General features: G+C 36.1%; 1 protein-coding gene across 1 annotated transcript; it reads left to right on the top strand.

Annotated features, from left to right (window-relative positions):
• The first annotated feature begins 3,129 nt into the window (after positions 1-3,129).
• Positions 3,130-14,352, top strand: MPHOSPH6 (M-phase phosphoprotein 6). The gene is made up of 5 exons (XM_074209752.1): positions 3,130-3,260; positions 6,950-7,062; positions 7,394-7,484; positions 13,055-13,149; positions 13,592-14,352. Exons 1-5 carry the CDS (start codon positions 3,210-3,212, stop codon positions 13,722-13,724), a joined length of 483 nt encoding a protein of 160 aa, XP_074065853.1. The 5' UTR covers positions 3,130-3,209; the 3' UTR covers positions 13,725-14,352.
• The last annotated feature ends 1,880 nt before the right edge of the window (positions 14,353-16,232 follow it).

The following is a 16,232-nucleotide window of genomic DNA, read 5'->3' as shown; positions in this document are numbered from 1 at the left end:
TAGAAATTTAAGTTTAAAACTCATTAACTTTTTATACACCCTAGTCTAGAAACTTAAAGGAGATAAAGCCTAGGGGAAAGCTGTTTCACAGAATAGGTAACTCTTTCAACAATTGATAACTGGAAGCCTCCAAAGTCACTAGGAACCAATCAAAGGAATTCCCTGCATCTTCTCAGTAAAGGTCTAAAGTAGATGCTGATGACAGAAAAAAAAAATAAGTGTAGAGTTCAAGAATGAGAATAATTCACAGAAAGATCGATTCTTGACCCAGAAGTATTAGGGACAAAATAAAAGTTTATTCATGCATTATTAGATATTAAACTAATAAGGAAATTGAGCAGTAAAAATGAAGCAAAGCAACTCTGAACACAGAGAAATATTGTAATTTCTTTTTTTGTATTAGAAACAAATCTTATAAATTTTGTACTATGAAAGTGAACTGGATTCTGCACAATATAAAATCATTCCTATACCAGGTGTTAACCACTCCTTAAATACCACCCCAATCTTCTTACCACAGATGTGTACTTATAGAGGGTCTGGCAGCCTGTTTTCCCCTCAGGAGCTATGTGATCCCAACTCCAGGCAGTTAGATCCATGTTGATCTTAGCCCAGTCTCCAACTGGGGCTGCTTTCTTCACCCTTCCTTTTTCCCTTTCTTAACTGTTTCTGCTATTCTCCCCTAGCTCTCTCTTCTTTGCTCTATCTTCTTTAAAAATTCACTTTGTTTTACCTAACTTATTCCTTAGTATCCTCTTAGAAATTCACCTTTTTTACCTTGTTAAAGAATCAAAACATGATTCCCCAAGTGTCTCTCATTAAGGATCACTGGTTTCCTGTCATCATTTTAACCATTTTTTTAAAACCCTTTAGCTCACAGCAATCCTGAAATTACCTATCTTGTTACTTTTCCAAAGAACATAACCTGAGAACTTTTTGGAGGAATTGTAATTCCTTTTGTGCAACCTGTGAATTAAAATCTAAGCCTTTCTTACCTCTCTGAGGTAGAGTTGAGTGATTTCGTCACCCAAAATGAACCATAGTCTAGGGCAGTGATTTATTTATTTTGTGGATAGGATCTTATTTTGTAAATACCTGGAGAAAGGGATTTACTAAAACCTTGGGGGAGTGGGGTCAAGGTACTTCATGATTTTCATGGGAGCTAGCCCCAAATTTACTGGAAATACTTACTGATGAAATTAATCATGGACCCTCCATTAACTTTGTCACACAGTGAAATGTATGTATTTAACGTTTTTTTAAGAATTATTTTAAAATTGATGTCCATTAACACCCCCCCAAAAAACTAAAATTTTAAACTTCTTTCAATTTTACTATATCAGAAGGAATAGTTTTCAGTTTAATTATATAAAACTAATCCATTAGATTAAATAGATTAAATTTATTCTTGTTCTCCTGAAGCAAACACTTAACATTTACATTTTTATAATGAATCAAGTTCAAAGATAAAGGAAAGACATATGGGAGGTGGGAAGAATGACAGAAAGGAAGATAGTTGAAAAGATGGATAAAGATTGTAAAAAAAAATTAGAGAAAGGATTTCAATGTACCAAGAGGGGTACAAGATGGGGCAAAAATGAATTCAAAAGTAATGAATAATAACACTAAAATAGATACTAAGAAAAGTAATTAACTTTTTATTGATATTTTATTTCTCTAATTACTGTAATGAAAATTTTTCAACAATCATCCACATGCATATTCATGTTACACAATTTTCTTCCCTCAGCAGCAAAAAGACTAGTGGACATTTGCACATATACATTTGTGCTTAATATGTTTATATTATTTTCTGAATAAGGAATTAGGACTAAGGGAAAAGAAAGGAAACCATGGGATAGGAAGGAAAAACATGGGAAATTTTTAAAAAGTGAATATAGTGTTCATTCAGAGTCTGTAGTTTGTTTTTTTCTGTTTTGTTTCTTTGTCTTGATATGGATGGCATTGTCCATACCAGGTCTCCCGGGATTGTCCTAGCTCTATGAACTGCTGAGAGAAGCTACATCCATCAAAGTTCATCAACTTACAATGTTGTTGTTAGTTATGTATAATGTCCTCTTGGTTCTGCCTCCTTTTACCCAGCAGCAATTCCTCTAATTCTTTTCATGCTTCTCTAGAATCCAACCATTCATGGTTTCTTCTAGAACAATAATAGTCCATAATATTCATATGCCATTCCCCAATTGATGGGCATCCCTTCGATGTCCAATTCTTAAGCAATTAACTTTTAAAGTTGATAATCAGACCCTCACATAGCATGCTCCTTGGTAACTGTTGGAAAGGCAGACTACTTGTTTTATCCTTCATTCTTGAAGAAGATCATGACATCAGGGAGGTGATGCTATGAAAAGGATGCAAATTGGATCTGAGTGCTAAATCACCAGCCTCACTTTCTCCTCTGGAGCCATCTGAGTCCAATGACCAGAAATAAATCAGGATGACTGGAAATGTCCTGGGATGTGAGGCAATCAGGGTTAGGTGATTTGCCCAAGGTCACACAGCTGGTGTCAAGTGTCTGAGATCACTTTTGAACTCAGGTCCTCCTGATTCTTTGACTCTTTATTACTCTGGCAAATCATTTTCCCCTTTTTGACTCAGTTTCTCCTCAGAAATAGTTGCTACAATCCCTTCTAGTCTTGACTAGATAAGACCCCAAATTAGACGTAAAAATCACCCTGGCTTTGGGTCAAAGAGGCTGGGTTGGGGTCCTGACTCTGATCCCCAGTTACTTCACCTCTCTTCATCTTTTAAAGGGGGGTGGATGACCACTAAGGCCCTTTCAGCCTAAACAACGTCATTAGAGGTGGTTTTTCCTCTCTCTTCTTTGCATCCTTGCCATGCCAGCCCCCCGGGGATGGCAACACATAGCCCCATCTTTGCGGGGGGGGGGGGGCGTTAGGCTTGGGAGGAGCTGGCAAGGGCCCGAGCCTGAGGAGTGAACACCGAGGGGACCCCCAGACGCACGTGCGCAGCAGGCGAGCAGCTCGGCCCACACTGCGCGACTACACTAGTCTCGCCGCCACCCCGCAGACTGCGCAGGCGCGTCACAGGGCCCTGCCACAGCGCCTCGCACGGTACCCTCCCCCGCCCCGCGGGGGAGACCACCGGCGCGGGAGAGTGACGTAGGCAGGAGCGACGCCGGCGGTGCTTCTCCCCCAGGACTCCGGGGTGCTGCAAGTGGAGGCACCATGGCAGCCACGTCTAAACCCAAGCTGTCAAAGAACCTGATGCGGATGAAGGTACGGGATATCGCGGGGTCCGGGGCGAGGCTGCGGTGGCGGGCGTGGAGGGGGCGAGGCCCCGGGGCTAGTCCCGGAGGCCGCGACCTGGAGGAAAATTGGCGCCGGACCATGCCAGGTTTCGGGTGCCAGACCCTGAGGGCTGGGCGCTATTCTGCCAGCAGTAGGGGGGGGGGGGAACAAAAAAAAAACCTTTGAAGGTTTCCGCCGGAGGGTAACGTTATTTTATTTTGTGTCCAGCGGAATGGAAGCTTGAGGGCAGAGGCCTCTTTTTATTAAAAGCCTATTTAAACCAGACACTGAACTAAGGTCCTATGGTTAAAAAAAAAATTCATCCCCTGCCCTCATGAAGCTTACTGTCTGATAGGAGAGCCTACACGCAGACATGCGTACAGACATGCTCCATACAGGATAAACTGGGAATAGCGGACAGAGAAGCCACACTATAACCCAGGGGCATCGACCATCTGCTGAGAGGGAGATTTTTTAGCTGGAAGTTAGAAAGGCCAGGGAGCAGAGATTAGGTGGGAGAGAATTTCATTTTGTCTTTTTTATCCCTAGCATCTAGGATAGTTCCTGGGCCTATTAAAAACTGAAATGGATGAGTGAATGAAGGTTCAGACTAAATTGGAGCACAGGCTGGAGGCAGACAGCTACTAGGAAACTGTAAAAAAGAAAACCCAAACAAGAAATGATGCTGTCTGAACTAGAATGGTGGCTGGTGAAGGGAGTATTGATTGTGAAGTAAAGTTAATGCTGAGGCTTGGTTAACTAGGAGAACTGAGGATGTCAGATCAGTGTGAGTGGAAAAGGGTGGAAATAGAAGATGAGTCATATTTTTAGACTTCTGCAGACATCTGGCTATTGGATAACTTCCAAAGATGTTTAGAGAAATGGTCAGGGAATTCAAGAGAGAGAAAAATGGGATTGTAGATAGAAATCTGAGGATCAGCACCAAAGTGATAATTGTTAAACTTTGAAATCCACAGCAGAGTTTTAATTTGACTTAAGGAGTAATTTGTAGCCATTATAGGCTCCAGAGTAAGGACGAGAATTCTAGACCTTTTATCTCCCCTTAATCTCTTTGTTTAGATCACCTATCTTTGTGTCTTTCTTTCTTCCCTCTTTTTATTTGACCACATAATGAAATTGAATATTTTAAAGTTTATTATATTTATTTTCAGATCAGTTAAATATAACTTTGTTTATAACTATCTCATTCTTTTAAGTAATTATGATCTACAAAATGGACTGATGAAAATGTGAGAAGGAAATAGACAATTTTTTTTTTTTAATTTTTGGAGCAAGTTGACTTAAAGGTGTAGACAAGATTTCTTGGTATATGCAATCACAAAGCTAATTGTTCAGTGACCTTTGATTATTGCCAAATAGGACATAAAACAAGAAGATAGCTTCACCTAAATCAGGTGAATACCAGAGCTTTTCATCAACCTTGTTGTTGGGAGATATACTGCCCATGGTCCAGTTGGAATTGGAGATTCCTTTTTTTGATGATTGCATTGAGCCTCAGAATCTTAAGAACCTCACGATTAGTGAAAAGAGGTGAAATATTAGTGAAATAATATCAATTTATTCAAGAAAACACAAACGAATGGCAAGTGTCTATTGTCCACACCATGATTCGAATAGTTAGATGTCTGTCTATTGACGTCAATATTTATATTTGGCATATTACATATTCCATTACAAATAGAAGAAAAATTGGACCCAGGAATGAAGAAGAGTGGGATATATTACACTTAAATTTTTTGCAGTGCTTTTATAATTCTAAACTCCTAGATACACATTCATTTTTTATCATTAATCTCCCACTGAAACTGTTTGCAAATCTTGTAATATCTCCTTAGAAGCAGTTAACACAAAAAGCAGTGGAGAAATGCAAATCAAATGAAAATAGCATACCTCATTTTATTACACTTTCCTTTATTGCTCTTCTCAGTTAATGAATTTTTACAAATTGAAAGGTTATGGGAACCCTGCATCAAGCAAGCCATTTTTTCAACAGCACACATTCAAATAATGGCTCTATATCACATTTTGGAAATCCTCACAATATTTTAAAATTTTAAATTATTATTGTTATTGTTATTATAATTATATCTGTCATGGTGATCAATGATCTTTGAAGGGACTATTATAATTGCTTTGGGGTGCATGAACTATATATATATACATATATGTATATATATATATATATAATATATGTTATAGTAAATTGAATCTATAAATATTGTGTGTATATACTCTGGCTGCTCCACTGACCACCAGATATTCCCCATCTGTCTCCCTGTCTCCCTCTCCTTATTCCCTGAGATATAACAATATTGAAACTAGACCAGTTAGTTCAGTGGTCTTTAAGTGTTCAAATAAAAGAGCTCATCTTTGTGACAAAGTTCATTTTTACTTCATTTTAAGAAATCACCAAAGCCACCCCAGTCTTCAGGAAACACCATGATAGCCAGTTAGAAGCCATCAACATCAAGGCAAGACCCTCCATCATCAAAAAATTACTACTTGCTGAAGGCTAGATGATGATTAATTTTTTTTTTTTAGCAATAAAGCATCTTTTACTTAAAGTATATATATTGGGAGTTTTTTTAGACATACTACTATTGCACACTTAATAGACTACTTTTATATTCACTGAGAAACCAAAAAATTCATGTGACTTGCATTAATTACAATATTCACTTTGTTAGGGGACTCAAGAATTGAACCTGCAATATCTCTGAAGTATTTAGAAATAAATATGTATATTTATAATGATGACCTCAGCTTTGAAGGAATAGGTATGTTATACAGGAAATTTATGATCAGAAAGGAGGTAGACCAGTCATATAGTAATAAGAGATGGATAGCTAGGTGGATAACCAAGAGAAAGAATTCCATATTGTTTAGAAAATTCTCTTAAGTCAGATGGTAAATATTACTGTGTACCAGGCAATATGATAAGGATAAAAAGAATGTCAAAAACTGGATCCTTGTCCTGAAGAAGCTCACATTCTAGTGGGGGGACACTAGACACAGCTGTGTGTATATTAGGCATGTACAATGTAACTGAAAAGTTATCTGAAAGGGATGGAGAAGAGAGAGGGATGCAAAGATTTACAACCAAAATGTTGGGTATGAGCAGAAGCTTCTGGGGATTTGGAAACTGAGGAGTTGAAGATGAAGACTGAGAGCATTTTATGCTTGGGAGACAGCCAGTGCACATGGAGTCTTTAGATGGAATTTTGGGTGTAAGAAGCAGCAAGTAGGCTAATGTAAATGGAACATCCAGTTGGTAGAAAGGGGTACAATATAAAAAGACTCAAAATAGAGTGGGGCCAGCTTATAAATGGCTTTAAATGCCAAAGGGATTTTATATATGATTCCAGAGGTAAGAAGGAGCCCTGGAATTTATTGAATACATGTGTATTGGGAGAATAAGGGGAGGGATTCAGATCTCTTTTAGGTATATGAGTAGAGAATGGATTGAAGAGTAGGGACAGACTTAGGAGAGGAAGATAAATTAGGAGGTTATTGTGATGAACCAAGAATCACACAAAGGTGACTTTCAGACCATACCAAATGAGGGAATAAAATCATGGATCCTTGGAGTATTAAAATTTATTAAAGTTAAAAGTGTCTTTAGCTCATTACTTGATTGTTCATTGTTTTCAATCTAGTTCATGCAGAGGGGGTTGGATGCAGAAACTAAAAAACAACTAGAAGAGGAAGAAAAGAAAATCATCAGTGAAGAACACTGGTACCTGGATTTACCTGAACTTAAGGAGAAAGAGTAAGTTTATTGGAATTTGTATCTATTATGTCTCATTTATTCAAAAGAAGTTTTCTGTAAATGAAAGTAAATTAAATGCAAATGAATTGCCTAGGAAGATTTGCTAATCTTTTGCTTTCTTCATTTTGATGCTGTTTGCCAGGGGAAAAAATTATTAGGTGGTATATTCAGACTTGATATTTTTCTTTAGTTAAACCATCTTTTCCTTTTCTCTTTTGTCTACTAAGAAACTAAAATTGGCTAGTTTTGCATTTTATTCTTGACTTATTTGCTATTCTCTATTACAAATAATAAAGATATGTTATTCATATAAATATATTTCCCCCTTTAGGAGTTTCATAATAGAGGAGCAGAGCTTTATGCTTTGTGAAGATCTTTTGTATGGAAGAATGTCATTCAGAGGGTTTAATCCAGAAATCGAGGTATTTAAATAGTTACTCCAAATCTGAGATTTTTCTAATTTAATTACTATTGTCAGTATTGGATTTTTAAAAATAATTTATCCTCAATGGAAGATAACAGGTATTAGAGTGTATAGGACAACATCTAGTCTCATTGTGATTTGAAGATGGGATTCCATAATCCCAGTCTTCTATAAGAATATTAGGATTTTGATTCAAATGCTGAAATTTTTTTCCACTTTTGGTAGTTTTTACACTTTTGTGTACCTCCAGTTTCCCATTAAATTATTTGTCTGAATTAAATATAATTCTTATGCATAGGCTATAAAGGCAACCTATGACATATTCTTTTATCAATCCATAGAATGGTTATTGCCAGAAGAGACATTAGAGGTCATCTGGCCAACCCCTCTTAATTTGCAAATAAGGTAAGTGAGGCCAGAAGTGAACTGATTTGCTTTAAGATTACACAGTATATAATCACAAGCCAGAATTGCAGACAGTATATCTATTTTAAATTTAGTGCTATCTACTATAACATGCTTTAAACAAATAATCATTATCTAATTTATCTATTTTGTTCATCTGGATTTTCATAAATCAAATTTGTGGTAAAGTAAGCATATGCAGTAAAGATTTGTTCCCTTTTAGTTTGAGGGACTTTTAAAAAATTTTTTTTTATTTATTTAAGGTAATAGAGTTAAGTGACTTGTCCAAGGTCACACAGCTAGGTAATTACTATGTGTCTGAGGCTGGATTTGAACTCAGGTACTCTTGATTCCAGGGCTGGTGCTCTAGCTGCCTCAGTTTGAGGAACTTCAATGTTTCATTAAATTCAGCAAATACTTAGTGCCTTACTCTATAATCTTATCATGGGCAAGGAAGCAGTGTAGTGATGAATTTGCCACTTAATTGAGTCTTCAAAGAATTTATAATTTGGTAGACTAACCAGTATGGTAGAGAGAAGTCAAGGGTCTAGGCTGAAAAGGGATGTAGAAAAACTGAGTGGTAGAGAAATCCAATCATAGATAAAGACTATTTTAAAGATGAAGACCCCCCCTAAAACAGAAACCATAATCAGATGAAAGTTGGTAGGAAACAGTTCTGAAAGAAGCAAGGAAAGTAGATCAGATGTACCTACTTATGTAAAAGTCTACAGAAGGGGCTGCTAGGTGGCACAGTGGATAGAGCACAGGCCTTGGAGTCAGAAGTACCTGGGTTCAAATCTAACCCCAGACACTTAATAATTACCTAGCCGTATGGCCTTGGGCAAGCTACTTAACCCCATTGCTTTGAAAAATCTAAAAAAAAGTCTACAGAAGACCCTACAGATTGTGATTAGGTTGTTGGAAGTCTTGGGCTAGCCCCTTAGGGCCTTGAGTTTAGAAGCCCCATTAACAAGAGAATTTTTTTCCAAAGTATGATAAGTTGGTGTTTTTTCCCCAAGGCAAGTTAGGAAGTGTCTCTCTAAATGGGCAAGAGTCCGTTTCCAGAGTGTTTGATAAGAACAGGCTCTGCCAAACTAGATACATCAAAAAAAAAAAATAAATGGTTTGTCTTTATGGAGCATTTCAAACTTTATAAAGCATTTTGACCCTTACAACAATCCTGAGATTATCAACATTTTCCAGTTAAAAGTAGAGTGATATGACCTTCATCACAGAGTTAAGAAACGTCTTAAGCAAATTCTACCCTAGGGCTTTTCATTGTGAACTCTGTTCACTAAACTGCATAATACAATAATTTGACTTCTGGCCTATTGAGCTAATTATCTGGTGGGTTTTGTCATAACTTATAAGTAGATAGCAAAACTGCCATCAATAATATGATTTCATGAAAAATGCATTAAAGACTGAATTGATACCACTTAGTCTGTGCCTCAGTTTCAAATACATACAAGGATTTGCACAAGTAAGCCCAAAAGGTTGGAAGAACTAGGTTGGGATAAGTTTCTGTGTCATTCTAGGCAATAGTGAGTCTCCAGAAAAAGGGTGAATATTAGAGTTTGTATTCCCCTGACAGTCTCCTGTGTCCTAGTTGAGGTGAAATGAAACCATTTAGAGTTGATTAAGGAGAATTTAATGTGCCATCATGACAACATATGGGAGCAACTTTGAGTAAACAGTACAAAAGATATTTCTATAGTGATATCATTTTTTTCTACTTCGTCAACTGTGTTGTGGCCTTAATCTGGAAAAAAAGCTCTCCAAATTGGGGTTACTAGAAAGTGATTTTTCATTTCTTGTTTTTTTAAAAGAGGGCAGAATGAGTAAATTTTGTTATTTCATAGATTCTCCTGTAAAGGAGTAGAATTTACCTTAATGGACAGTGTAAGAGTTTCACTGCTCTTCAAGAAATACCAAAAATATTATAGGAAGCTTAACAATGTTTTGAGCAAATAATTAAAGATCTGGGCAACAGTCCCAGAGAAGAGGGCATGGATGATTTATAATCATTGCTAGAATGATCACCCACACCAGTGTGATCACAAATCCATTACAGTAAATTCTGTATGACAAGGTTTTTGAAAACTATGTTCATTTTCATGTGTAAACTTTATATTTGTTTGTTTTACTAGACTTATAGCTTAGGAGGGAGAGAATTTAAAATGGAGAGGAAAAAAACAGTAGAGAATAAACCCTTAAAGTTCTCTGGTCACTTTTATCTCTGAAATTCTATGATTCTTAATTAAAGGTACATCAGTTGTTTTTGTTTTTAATTTGATTTATTTAAGGCAATGGGGTTAAGTGACTTGCCCAAGATCACATAGCTAGGTAATTATTAAGTGTCTGAGGCTGAATTTGAACTCAGGTACTCCTGACTCCAGGACCAGTGCTCTATCCACTGTGCCATCTAGCTGCCCCATCAATGGGGTTTTGAGAGTTTCACTGAATGTAGGTTTTTCTGCCTTCAATCTAAAACTTCTATAATCTGAACTTTCCTTAGAAGCATATCACAAATAAGAGCTCTGCTGAGTTCTAAGTTTCATTTGCTGCTCCATGGCTATTTGTTCCTTCACATATCTGGCATTTACAAATTCTGACCATCTTTTTTTTAACTTGCTACTGTGTGCCAGGTCCTGTCTGCCTTAAAAATAATGTCTTACTTCATCCTCAACAACTCTGGGAGCTAGGTGCTCTTTTAATCACCTCTTTACAGAGGAGGAAACTGATGTAAAGTGATTTAATGTCCACAGCTAAAAATTATCTGAACTTTTATTGGAAATCAGATGTTTTTGACTTCAGACATGGAACCCTATCCACTATACCTCAAATACTATATTACAACCTATATTTGTTGTGAGATTCAGTCATCTGTCCTCAAATACAATAGTAGCCTATAAATGCAATGGAAAGACCACTGGACTGGAGGTCAGGAGTCTATGGATCTAGTCTTCATTCTACTAACTGTGTGATCACTTCTTTGGGCCTAAGTTTTCTCATCCATGACATAAGATGACCTCTGAGTCTCTGAGTGACAATGATGTGAATCTGAGTGAAAAGTTTTCAAGTAGATATATCTTAAGTAATTTTAGGTGCATTTCCAGAAAATCTGAAATTTAGATAAAAGTTAAAGATTCTTATATTTTGAGAGGGAGTGACATCATAACCAAATAGATTATAGTAAATTTACAGTAGGTACAAATCTCCTTGGTCATGTTTTATGATAACACACAATGATTTCACCTCCAGAGCAAACTCTGTAGCAGACTTTTAAAATTACAGCTCAAATTTAATCTAATACAGCAGACAGTTCCTTGAGGTACTTAGAGGGTGAGTAACTTGTCAGCAACACATGGCTATTGAGTATCAGGTGGGATCTGAACCTAGGCTTTCCTAAAGCCAGCCCCAAAACTTTGTAATTCCCTGCTTCTTTATTGTCCTTTTTTTCAATTTTAAAAATATCAATAGTTTTTAATGTTTTAATTTTTATACTTTTGCTCTGAGTTTGGTTTATAAGTAATAGAATAGCTAATTGTCCAGAAGATTAAAATGTATTCAAAAGATTAGGATGAGGAAAGCACTGACTAGATTGAACAGAAAAACCAATTGATTTGGGTATAGAAATTTATTTATTCCAAACAAAATAATCTTTAGAATATCTTTCAAATAACTTTTTAAACAGATTCTATCACTTAAAACCAAGGAGTTCTTATTATCCCAGCAAAAATCTCAGCATTAAACAGGCAGCCAAAGTAGAATATTCTTATTATAAATAAAACTTAACCTTCTGTGCCCTCCTTGTCATTCTCAGTTTCTTCACTAAAATGTGTATGTATGTATGTTATATATATATATATATATATATATACACACACACACACACACACACACACAATTTTCTTTTAAAGCACTGATTTCTAGAAAATCTATGGGACAGTATTTGTCTTTAGATGAACTTAAGGTGCTTACTATTACCATCCCAGCAATCATCCAAGATCACTCCTGTTATCTCAGTAGCCAGGGATTTTGTACAAAGAATTTGTGTGTAATAGTGGCAGGACTTACAGATTTATAGTCAGAGAACTTGAGTTTCACTTTTAACTGTGTTTTTAATACTTATGTGGGCTTGAGAAAGTAATTTCACCCTTCCTATCTGCATAATTGCAGGAAGGGGAGAAGAGATTATATGCTCTTTTAAATCCCTTCTCTTCTTTACAGACTATTTTTTTTAAAGCTTTTTGGTGTAAAAGAAAAGGCACTGGTCTACAAGTCATACATCCTGTATTCTCTAAACCACCTTTCTCATTAACTGCAGTTGTCTTAACATTTGTGGGCCTCTGTTTTCCCAGTAACTCAAACCTGCTTAGTAAAATGAAGGAATTAAACTAGATAATCTCTAAGGTCCTTTCTAATTCTTAGTAATATGTGATTCTTTGACTTCCTTCGTTTGCACAATGAAGATTACAATTGACTTCTGCTCACCCAGGAATCTTGCAGAAACCACAGACATCTGGGTCAAGTTGCTTAACTGCTTTTGGAATTTCAGAGCCCCCATCACACACATGTTTTACATGCTTTGACAATCATAGATACTATCCTCTCTAAACTGACCTTAATCAGCTTCATGCAGTTATGGTTGATTACTTTGTTCCCTTCTAATTCCCCCACACCTATCAAACCAAAGATTCCCATCTATATATAGTTTATGTATCTTAAGCAACCACTGATCTTCCAATTAAATTTATGTATGGGTATTCAGGCTACAATTTGAAAATATTTCCTTTGAGGTTTTGCTTTGTGATACTAAGTAGTTTGCTTTATTCTCATTTTTTAACAATAAGAAAATGGCTAGGGGAATCACTTGATCCTTAAAATAAGGTGAAAATTCATGCCTACATCTATTAATTTCTAATAGCATAACGTTTAGGACCTATTATTTTCACTTGGTTTTGTTTCCTAGCACTGTTTATCAGAATGCTAGAAGTTGACATTTACTGTAATCCTTTAAAAGTCAAGGATAGTAGTTTTGAAACTTTATTTGTATCCTGCTTTTTTCCTGCTCTCCTCATTCTCCCTTTTTGCTAGGAATGAAGCAGTCCTGCATAAAGCCAGAGCTGGACCAGCTCTAATGCTCTGTTTCTTTTTAAGAAATTAATGGTCCAAATGAATGCCAAACATAAAGAGGAAGAAGATGAAGATGTAGGAATGGAGGCTGATGTGTCTGATGAGGAAATGGCCAGAAGGTAACAAGCCATTGCTTAATGAAAGCCTTATAAAGAGATACCGAATGTACCTCCAACTTATACTGTTATAGTGTTTCTGCCAGTCACTCTCCCCTAGAGTTATGAGAGTTGGGGAGAGAAAGGGATGAAGAACAGGACAACAACACTAAGAATACTTGATTTGAATCAGCATTTCTAATCCCAGACTTGTTGACACCCTGGGTGGCCAATCTTAGTGCTTATTGATAGCATGATGATTAATATATAACTCATTAGTTTAGTAGGAAAGTGTAAAAAGTACCATAGCAATTTCCTGACAGTGAAGTTAAATATATTGCCATAGTTTTATACCATTCTACTGACTCCCATAATTTCATGTTACAAATACCATTTGGGATTATTGACAAATCTTAATTCACACTGCTAATAATAAAAATAAATTTACTATTATAATTTCTTATAGGTATGAAAGTTTGGTGGGCACAATTGGAAAGAAGTTTGCTAAAAAGAGAGATCGAGCACAGTATGATGAAGATGAAAATGGTAACATAAAACCAGTTAAAGCTAAGAAGACATTTTTAAAACCTCAGGACTAGACTAAGTAAAATATGAAGGAGTTTCTCTGGTATATTTTGAGATTATTTCTAATTAGAGTTGGTTGTGTAATTAGTAATGTTATTATGCTTATTTGTAAAGAAATTTGTAACTTTTAAAACATATACTGTTGCAGAAACAGATGTGTGATGGATGTTATACATCCTTGGCTGAGGGGTTGTTACTGACCATGGGGTCTTTAGCCTTGATCTGCTAAACATAGCAAAGATAAACAATTGCTCCCTAAAGTATTTGAGTTGAGAGAATAGTTGTTTCCTCTGCCTGATCTTTTATTTCAAAATCTCAGATATAAAATTACAATACTCCTAAAATTACCCTTGGTATGTTTACATTTTACTTTAAAATATTAATTAAGACAAGCCAATAAAGCCATTTGGGAATAAGAAAAATTTTATAACACAGGTCTTTTATAGGATATTCATTTATGTGTACATATGAACAGGATGGAAATGTTAACATGAATTGTAATAACTTCCATTCTGCAAAACATTTACTTGCTGTAATGTGAGATTACTGCTTCTGGCATTCTATATATTTGTCTTGATGAATGTTTGCGGCTCCTCAAGAAAGAAAGATATGACCTGAAATAAATTTGTTTTCTTTCATGTGCTTATTGGTTTTTCAGTCAACAAATTAAACCCTACCATGTGCAGTCTACTATACTAGACTAGACCAAGGGGAACACAAAAGTGAATAAGACCAAGCCCTTGTCCTGAGGTTGCTTTACAAGCTAGCAGGGAAATGAGATATGATCACAGATGAATGCAATACAATTTAAAATATAATAAAGTATATACTTGATATATAGAGATCTGATTGGAAAGAGCCACTTTCAGATGGGGAAGTAATTTATACATTCAGGCAATTGTATTCCAATTCAATAATTTAGTTAATATCAAAGAAAGAATTTTTAAAATTCCTTGTAACTTTCTCCTTTTATGAGAAACAAATGAGATAATTTATATAAAGGCTACACTACAACAGAAGATGGCAGTAGTGGTAATAGTAGGTTCTGAAGTAGTAATACAAGTTTATATTGTGATTTGAAAAAAAAATTTTATCACAGCAATTTTATGAGGTGGATTTTGCAAGTATTATCCCCATTTTACACATGAAAGAACTTAAAATTTGGAGAAGCAAGTGATTTGCCTCTGATTACATAGCTCATGTCAGGAACTAGAACTGCTGGTCTTGTTTTCTTTCTGCTAATACTACCACAGAGAGGTAGATAGATCCTTTATGAATAATATTCAAAGACAAAAACTCAGATACTTAAATGAAACAATCTGGTACAGTGACTGATCATTCTGGCATACATTATCTACTGTGCAAGAAGAGCACAGGATTTGCAGTCAGGATGATCTGGGTTGAAATGCTGCCTTAACACTGTGATGCCGGGCAAATCCCATAATCCCTTGGAGCCTCATATTCCTCATCTGACTGGAACTTGGATTCCTCACAGATGACTGGTTCATCATCTGCAGAATTGCTATGAGCAATAAGAGATCATTAGGCATTTATTAAGCACTACTGCTAAGCATTGTAGATACAAAGACATCATATACCTGCACAGGGAGACATATACCCACACAGACATGGGAAAGGACTAGCATCTGGAGTTTGTGAATCTAAGGAGTTCCAAGAGGTGCCAGTGAAGCAGGGAATGTATTCCAGTATTGGGAGATGCTTGGTACAAAGGCAAGAAGAACGGAGATGAATTAGTCAAAGAGTATTTAAGTGCCTATTATGTATCAAGCACCATGCTACCTCCTATGGATACAAAAAAAGGCAAAAACCCCCCTGTTCTCAAAGAGTTACCAGGTTACTTACTGGGAAAGACAACAAGGGAACAACTATGTTAAAACAAGATTGTGCAGAATAAATTGAAGATAATCCAGAGAGGGAAGGCACTAGCATTAAGATAGATTGAGAAAGACTTGTAGAAGATAGTTTTAGCTTGAACCAAGAAGAAACAAGGAAGACAAGGAGATGAAGATGAGGCTGAAGAGAATTCTAGGTTTGGGGACAGTCAATGAAAATGTCTAGACTGTAGAAAGGTTGGGGGGCAGGATTCAAGGCACATTCTAAAGTTTACGTTTTATCCCAGAAGTAGTAAGGAGCCACAAAAATTATTTAGTAGAGGTGTGATATGCTCATATCTCATTTTAGGAAAATCACTGACAGCTGTGTGGAGGAGAGACTGGAGTAGTGAGAGACATGAGGAAGGAAAACAATTTAGAATACATCTTAGAAAACTCCAGGTTATGGGATGGAAAATGTCATCCACATCCAGAGGGAAAAAACTATGGAGTATGTAGACCAAAGCATACTATTTTTACTTTTTCAAACTCGTTTTATGTTTTTTTCCTTTTTCTCATGTTTCTTTCCCTTTAGTTCTGATTCTTATTTCACAACATGACTAATATGGAAATATGTTAAACATGATTATTCATATATAACCTATAACAGATTACTCATCATGCAGAGAA

This window comes from Macrotis lagotis, chromosome 1, assembly GCF_037893015.1.
Source record: "Macrotis lagotis isolate mMagLag1 chromosome 1, bilby.v1.9.chrom.fasta, whole genome shotgun sequence".
In the NCBI taxonomy this organism is placed as follows: Eukaryota; Metazoa; Chordata; class Mammalia; order Peramelemorphia; family Peramelidae; genus Macrotis; species Macrotis lagotis.
The sequence above is the reverse complement of the archived record's forward strand: the minus strand, read 5'-3'. Positions and strand labels throughout refer to the sequence as shown.